Source organism: Triticum urartu, chromosome 6 (genome assembly GCF_003073215.2).
Source record: "Triticum urartu cultivar G1812 chromosome 6, Tu2.1, whole genome shotgun sequence".
Lineage (NCBI taxonomy): Eukaryota > Viridiplantae > Streptophyta > Magnoliopsida > Poales > Poaceae > Triticum > Triticum urartu.
In genome coordinates, this window is record NC_053027.1 from 440,919,584 (window position 1) to 440,928,282 (window position 8,699).

The following is an 8,699-nucleotide window of genomic DNA, read 5'->3' on the forward strand; positions in this document are numbered from 1 at the left end:
GTAGACTATGGAAAATTCTGACAAACATATTTTCTCTCCATAGATAATTACTTAGATATCATAATCAAGATCACCAAATAAGCTATCGCATAAAATCGCTCAGATCACATGCCATACAAGTTGACACTGAAGGAGGTTGATCACGGGATGATTGTTGTTCTCAAATAAGCGAAGATAAACGATAAGAAAGAGAAGCTCCTATGTACTCCTCGGTCAACATCTATATATTCAAAAATTCAATAACGAATTGATCTCCAAAGTAGTGAGAATTGAACAAGGTAAATCATTATCATAAGTTACACTCCTCAACGGATCTCTATTGCACATATTATCAATATCAATATATCACATAGCTCAAATTTTACACAAGATCATAAAAACATATGACAACGATGCCAATCATGGAAATTATACTAGAGACAAATATGTGAGAGTAGACATTAGCATCCCCACTGGGTTTTGCATTATTATTAGCATATAAACATCATATATCACCATGCAAATGACTCATCAAGAGTTAAAGATCTAATTTTCAATAAATTCTCTTTTAAACACTTCATGCACAATTAGTTTACAATTTTCAAGCAAAACTTCATCAGATAATCATGCATTAACTCAACTAGCGAGTGATCATCATATGATCTTGAAAAAGATGATCAAAGTAGGAAACTTTAAGTGATCCATAACACTCTTGTTTCCGATTTTCAATAAACACATAATTATACAAAGAAAACAAACAAAGGCGAAACTCAATGAGCATAGGAAAAACAGGAAAAAAGAAAGGAAAGAAGATGAATAAAAAGGCAAATTTTTGTTTTTTTGAAAATTTTAGAAGTGGGGGAGAGGAAAATGAGAGGCAAATGGAAAATAATGTAATGCAAGAGATGAGAGTTTATGATGGGTACTTGGTAGGCTTGATGTAGATCTCCCCGAAAACGGCGCCAGAAATTCTTCCTGCTACTTCTTGAGCTTGTGTTGGTTTTTCCCTTGAAGAGGAAAGGGTGATGCAGCAAAGTAGAGATAAGTATTTCCCTCAGTTAAGAACCAAGGTACCATTCCAGTAGGAGATACACGCAAGTCTCCAATCTATGCACTTGCACAAACAATCAAACACTTGCACCCAACGCGATAAAGGGGTTGTCAATCCCTTCACGTCACTTGCAAAGGTGAGATCTGATAGAGATAGATATAAAAGATTACTAAAACGTAAAAGTAAATAAATAAATTGCAGGTATTTTTGGGTTTTTTGGTTTATAGATCTGAAAATATAGATGGAAAATAGACCCGGGGGCCATAGGTTTCACTAGAGGCTTCTCTCTTGAAGGAAAATAATACAGTGGGTGAAAAATTGCGTACTTTGATAGAAAAGCGCAAAGTTACTGATTCCAAGGCAATGGATTATGATAAGCCGAGCGACATCGAGTTGTTCTAGCGATACCCAGGCATTCCTCATCATCTACTACATATTCGATCTATGACGAGACCCGCTACGGACAACACTCAGTGTATTATCATGACGAATAGATAACCGCTTAAGCCAATGAGGAGTGATCTAGGATAACCCAGAATACATGCAATAAACCCTAGCTCTTATTTACCCTTGATGGCAACATATAACACATGCTCGGCTTTACCCTTTAGTCATTATGAGTGAAATCAAGATTGAACCCAAAGCTAAGCACCTCTCCCTTTGCAAGAAAAACCAATCTAGTTGGCCAAACCAAACGATAATTCGAAGAGAAATAAAGATATCAAATCATGCATATAAGAATTCAGAGAAGATTCAAATAATATCATAGATAAGCTGATCATAAATCCACAATTCATGGATCTCGACAAACACACCGCAAAATATTACATCGGATAGATCTCCAAGAACATCGAGGAGAACATGGTATTGAGAATCAAAGAGAGAGAAGAAGCCATCTAGCTACTAGCTATGGACCCGTAGGTCGTGGTAAACTACTCACGCTTCATCGGAAGGGCAATAGAGTTGATGTAGAAGCCCTCCGTGATTGAATCCCCCTCCGGCAGGATGCCAGAAAAGGCCCCTAGATGGGATCTCACGAGAACGGAAGGTTGCGGCGGTGGAAAAGTTTGTGATGCTTGGTTTGGGAATATATGTGAATATATAGGAGGAAGATCTAGGTCAGGGGGTCACCGAGGGGCCCACAAGGTAGGGGCGTGCGCCACCTTGGGGCCTTGTGGCTCTTCTGACTTGCACTCCAAGTCTCCGTGGATCATCTTGGTCCAAGAAAATATCATGAAAGTTATATTAGCCCGTTAGAATCTCCCGGACCCGTTTGCATATCTTCTATTAGAATAACGTCACGAATCCAAAACAGGAAAAAACAACTGTCACGGTCCTAGTTAGAAGTTAGTCCAAATCTAATAAAAAACAATATAGAAGGCAATAAAATCGTCAAATAGATGAACATACCGGTAGCAAACATGAGAAAATAAAATTATAGATACATCGACGACTCAAATGACTAGCACAAATAGTCAATAGAATAATACACAAGCGTCCACCATCTGTGATGAACCACAAGTAAGGGTAAAGAGGGGACAAACATAGTAAACTTATTCAATAGGTAAGCGTGTCGAACCCAATGGGGAGCAGAAAGGAAGATTGACGAGTCTGGTTGAGAAGGTAATTTCTACAAGCACAAATGTCGGGTAACAGGTTTTGATTAGCAAGATATAATTGTATAACAATAAAGAGCAAGTCTTTATATATGGAAAGTTGTTGTTCGGGTTCCGAGAAAAGTTTGGTTTTTTCCGGTATTGTACCGGGAAGCTTCCGGAAGGTTCCGGAGGATTCTGGAGGGGTCCAGAGGTCCGAAAAATGTTACACCACGTCCAATACAGCAGCATGGGCTGTAGGGGGGCGCCCTAACCTTAATGGGCCAAGGGCACCAGCCCCCCCAAGGCCCATGCGCATGGGAGAGGGGAAACCCTAAGGGGGAGGGCCTCCACTTGACTTGGGAGGCACTCCTCCCCCCCTTGGCCGCCGCCCCCAACCCTAGATGGGATCTAAGGGGGGCCGGCCCCCTCTCTCCCCACCTATAAATAGTGGAGGGGTGGGAGGGTGGCCACACCCTTGAACCTGGCGCAGCCCCTCCCCTCCAACACCTCTCCTCCGCGTGAGCTTGGCGAAGCCCTGCCGGAGAACTGCCACTCCATCACCACCACGCCGTCGTGCTACTGTTGGGCTCTCTTCCTCAACCTCTCCCTCCTCCTTGCTGGATCAAGGCGCAGGAGACGTCTCCGTTACGTACGTGTGTTGAACGCGGAGGTGCCGTCCGTTCGGTGCTAGGATCATCGGTGATTTGGATCACGACGAGTACGACTCCATCAACCCTGTTCACTTGAACGCTTCCGCTTAGCGATCTACAAGGGTATGTAGATGCACTCTCCTTCCCCTCGTTGCTAGATTACTCCATAGATTGATCTTGGTGATGCGTAGAAAATTTTAAATTTCTGCTACGATCCCCAACACGAAGATGTTCGACTACATCAATCGCGTTACTTAACGCTTCCGCTTTCGTTCTACGAGGGTACGTGGACACACTCTCCCTGCTCGTTGCTATGCTTCTCCTAGATAGATCTTGCATGATCGTAGGAATTTTTATGAAATAATGCGTTCCCCAACGGGTGATGTGTTACGTAACGAGTAAAGAGACTTCTTGGTAATGAGATTGAACTAGGTATGAAGATACCGACGATCGAATCTCGGGCAAGTAACATACCAATGGACAAAGGGTATTATGTATGTTGTCATAACGGTTCGACCCATAAAGATCTTCGTAGAATATGTAGGAGCCAATATGAGCATCCAGGTTCCGCTATTGGTTATTGACCCGAGAGGTGTATCGGTCATGTCTACATAGTTCTCGAACCCGTAGGGTCCACACGCTTAACGTTCGTTGACGATATAGTATTATATGACTTATGTGATTTGGTGACCGAATGTTGTTCGGAATCCCGGATGAGATCACGGACATGACGATGAGTCTTGAAATGGTTGAGAGTTAAAGATTGATATATAGGACGATGAAATTCAGACACCGGAAGTGTTCCGGAGGGTACTGGGTACATATTGGGTTACCGGAAGGGGTTCTGGGCACCCCCGACAAAAGATATGGGCCTTATGAGCGAAGAGGGGAAACACACCAGCCACAAGGGGCTGGTGCGCCCCCATATGGGCCGGCCTAAGTGGAGAAGGAAAAGGGGAGGAGGAAAGTAAAGAGAGGGAATAGGATTCCCCCTTCCTTTTTTCGAGGAACTATTCCCCCTTCCTTTCCCCTCCCCACTCTTTCCTTCCCCCTTTCGTATACAAGGAAGGGGGGGGGGGCAGGGCAAGACAAGGCCCCTAGGGGGCGGCGGCCAAGCCCTAGGGCGCCCTGGTTGCCTCCCCTCCCCTCCCACCTATATATATGTGGGGAGGGGGCGCGTCACAAGCACACAACATCAATTGTTAGCCGTGTGCAGCGCCCCCCTCCACAGTTTACACCCCCGGTCATATTCTCGCGGTGCTTAGACGAAGCCCTGCGCGGATCACTTCACCATCACCGTCACCACACCATCGTGCTGACGAAACTCATCTACTACCTCAACACCTTGTTGGATAAAGAAGGCGAGGAACGTCATCACGCTGAACGTGGTAGAACTCGGAGGTGCCGTACATTCGGTGCTTGATCGGTCGGAGCTGGAAGAAGTTCGACTACATCAACCACGTTGTCAAACGCTTCTGCTTTCGGTCTACGAGGGACGTGGACACACTCTCCTCCTCTCGTTACTATGCATCTCCTATATAGATCTTGCGTGAGCGTAGGAATTTTTTTGAAATTGCATGCTACGTTTCCCAACATATCCCTCACTTTCTTTTTAGTCTGCCTATTAGGTTTTTCTGAAGTCAAACTCTCCAAAGTTTTAGCAAGTTTATATAAAAATATAAACATTCACAATATAACATCAAGATCGTTAGATTCCATGAAATAAATTTTGATATTATATTTATTAGGTGCTATAGAAGCTTATACTTTTTATACATCAACTTGGTCAAACTTTGCAAAGTTTAACTTGAGACAAATCTAATGCACAAAGTAAGAAAAAAGGAGGAGGGGGAGTATATACTCTTATAAAGACCCGAGTTGGTGATGATTTATTCACACTCAGAGATTAGATTTTAGTTGTCAAGAAATTAATTGCCACAATTATGATATATTTTATGAAGTAGGTAGATGTATCGGGATCTTTTGATTATTATTTTTGATAGAAACACTGTAAGGGAACCCCCTACAGTATAATTGGTGCAACAAACCCAAATTGCAAGTACCAAGTGTTGAACCTGGGTGGGTGGGAAGGCATCAACCCCTTCCCACCACTAAGCTATGCCTTAGTCTGCAATATTTGATTTGATTATTTGATTTGATTGATTTATGTTTTGAGATATTGTTTTATTTGCCCAAAGTTTAACTTGCTCGTGCAATAGAAAAACACTTCTATATCAAGTATATCAGTATATAAATTATGTAGCAATGTATGAATATTTGACCGCGGAATCGAACCGTCTGTTTTAAGAAAAGAAAATGTAAAGCATATACGAACACAAAAACAATGTGAAACTACCATGCACGACAACGTGGGAGAACACGGCTTACTGAGAATTATATTAGTCATAGCTAACTACCCATGCGTTGCAACTGGAGCATACATATTGTAGTGGTTCAACATCAATTTTGTATGACATATACATTGCAGACATCATATGATTTAATTTGATTTGAGTATGGATAGAGAAAGTCAAAGAAAATTTTGATTTAGGTGAAGTTTTGGTAAGATTTGATTTGATTTGGTTTAAGTATGGACAGATGCAGATTTTTTTTTATTTAGTAAAGATTTGGTTTGACTTGATTGAGTTAATGCAAGACGTTAGCTTTGTAAAAGTACCATTTGATTTATATTGTTCCAAGTTACTCTGAGAAATATTGGGGAAATTTCGAAAATATAAAAAAGGAAGAAAATGCTCCTAGCTGTGTGCAGGCTGTACGATTTCACACGAGAACACGTGGCCGTCAAACGCATACAACAATCTTGGTAGGTGCTGTACTACTCATACACCGCCACGCGCTTCCAGGTGGTCCCGGGGGGCGCAGAAAACAAAACATGCTCATGGACCACGCCCATGATATTTTCCCACGATTTTTTGGCAAAATATTTTCCCACGATGGCAGGCCATCCTCTCCTCTCTACAAAAGCACCGGCAACCCCCCCGGAGAGGGAGCCCGCAGCCACTCCTTCCTCATCGGTTTCCTCCGCCGCGAGATCGCCCGTTTTCTCTCGATACTTCCGACGACCGGAGCGGAAGACGAATACAAATCCCGTCGAATTCGCCTGTTCGTCGTTCCATCTTCTGCCTCTCTCTATCTGTGTGGTGGTTCACCCAATTCGTTTGTGTTAATCTCGATTCAATCGCCCGCGCGCCATGGGATTGGGGAGCGACGCGAGCTCGTCGTCGTCGCGGCTGGACTCGGCGCCGCTGCTGCCGCACCACAGCGCCGAGGGGGGGCACCTGTCGTCGCAGCCCAAGACCTTCGCGAACGTGTTCATCGCTGTGGTCGGCGCCGGCGTGCTGGGCCTGCCCTACACGTTCTCGCGCACCGGCTGGGCCGCGGGCTCCATCCTGCTCCTCTCCGTCGCGCTGCTCACCTTCTACTGCATGATGCTGCTCGTCGCCTGCCGCCGCCGCCTCGCCGACGACCACCCGAAGATGCTCTCCTCGTTTGGGGATCTGGGGGACGCCGTGTTCGGCGCGCCCGGCCGCCTCGCCGTGGACACCATGCTGGTGCTCAGCCAGGCCAGCTTCTGCGTCGGGTACCTCATCTTCATCTCCAACACCATGGCGCACCTCTACCCCGTCTTCGCCCCCTCCTCGAACGTCTTCCTCTCCCCTAAGGCGCTCTTCATCTACGCCATGCTGCCGTTCCAGCTCGGGCTCAACTCCATCAAGACGCTCACGCTCCTCGCGCCGCTCAGCATCTTCGCCGACGTCGTCGACCTCGGCGCCATGGGGGTCGTTGTTGGCCAGGACGTGTCGACTTGGCTCGCCGCGCACCCACCCGTCGCCGCGTTCGGCGCCCCCGCCGCGCTCCTCTACGGTGCGGGCGTGTCCGTGTACGCCTTCGAGGGCGTCTGTATGGTCCTGCCGCTGGAGGCGGAGGCCGCGGACAAGAAGAAGTTCGGCGCCACGCTCGGGCTGTCCATGACGTTCATAGCTGTCATGTACGGGCTGTTCGGCGTCATGGGGTACGTCGCGTTCGGCGACGCCACGCGCGACATCATCACCACCAACCTCGGCAGCGGGTGGCTGTCGGCCGCCGTGCAGCTGGGGCTGTGCATCAACCTCTTCTTCACCATGCCGGTGATGATGAACCCGGTGTACGAGGTCGCCGAGCGCCTGTTCCACGGCAAGCGCTACTGCTGGTGGATGCGGTGGGTGCTCGTGGTCACCGTGGGGCTCGCGGCCATGCTTGTGCCCAATTTCACCGACTTCCTCTCCCTCGTGGGGAGCAGCGTCTGCGTGCTGCTCGGCTTCGTGCTGCCGGCCACCTTCCACATCAAGGTGTTCGGCGCCGAGATGGGCTGGGTCGGGGTTCTCAGCGACGTCCTCCTGGTGGTGCTCGGCCTCGTGCTCGCCGTCTTCGGCACCTACTCGTCGTTGGTGCAAATCTTCCACTCTTCCAGCGCTTAAATTCCGGTGTTCGCCGAGGATTAATTTGCTCGGTGCATTGGCTCTCTCATCCACGCTGGTTAACTTAAGCTCCCGCGTAGTAGTTTTCCACGCTACGAGAAGGGGATCAGCGGATCAGAGAGGAATCGCCTGGCTCAGCTATTTGTTGATCTGGGAAATGGATTGCGTGCATTCGTTGGGAATTCTTGTTCAGATTGTTAGTATGAGATACTACTAGTTGATTGGAGGCATGGAGAAATCTGTATGGTTTTGCTACGACAGATTCCGATCATGTCTGCCCATAGCATTCTTCTACTCTGTTCATGTCCTAGATGTTCCAGCTGCAGTGCATATGGAATGGATGAAAGGATACGAATTTCAGTATTTAGTTACTTGTGCGTCGTAGTGTCAGCGTGCAAGATTGTGTCTTGTGTGTGGTTAATTGGGCTAGGCAAGCAATTGGGACGACTTACATTGCTTGTCAAAGCACCATTACGTGATACTCCTAGCATAAACGTTGTATACGTTTCGAACTGTTGTACTATGTCCCAAGCAAGCAACGCAAGCTTGTAAAGGGTCCTGAAGGAATGAAATTGGAACTATGAATTGCTTTTATTTGACTTTGTCCATTGTTTCATGACAGACGTTCCTGAGAGAGTTCTATTACGGCATCGATCAATTGGATTGAGATTCGCATCACGGAATATTACGAGTTCTCATGACATGATATTTTTGTGCTGATCTATTTACATTCTGCAAGCAGAAGGAACAGGGAAAGCCCGGAAGAAGAAAAAAGAGGACGCAGACCAACCGTGCAAGCTGCGGTAGCCCTGCGTGGTCGGTCAGTCGTCCTCACGTACCAGGCGAAGTATCTCTTCTTATCTTCTCCCCTGCGCCTTCCGTCACTTTTCTCTCGTCGCTTCTACCTTTTTTATCCAGGCAAAAGCACAACGTCGTTATCATA

The 8,699-nt window shown here is 46.6% G+C and overlaps 1 protein-coding gene across 1 annotated transcript; it reads left to right on the forward strand.

Moving 5' to 3' along the window:
* Positions 1-6,263: 6,263 nt before the first annotated feature.
* On the forward strand, positions 6,264-8,350 carry LOC125514070 (amino acid transporter AVT3B-like). The gene has a single exon (XM_048679319.1). The coding sequence runs from the start codon at positions 6,491-6,493 to the stop codon at positions 7,754-7,756; it is 1,266 nt and encodes a 421-aa protein (XP_048535276.1). The 5' UTR covers positions 6,264-6,490; the 3' UTR covers positions 7,757-8,350.
* Positions 8,351-8,699: the final 349 nt, after the last annotated feature.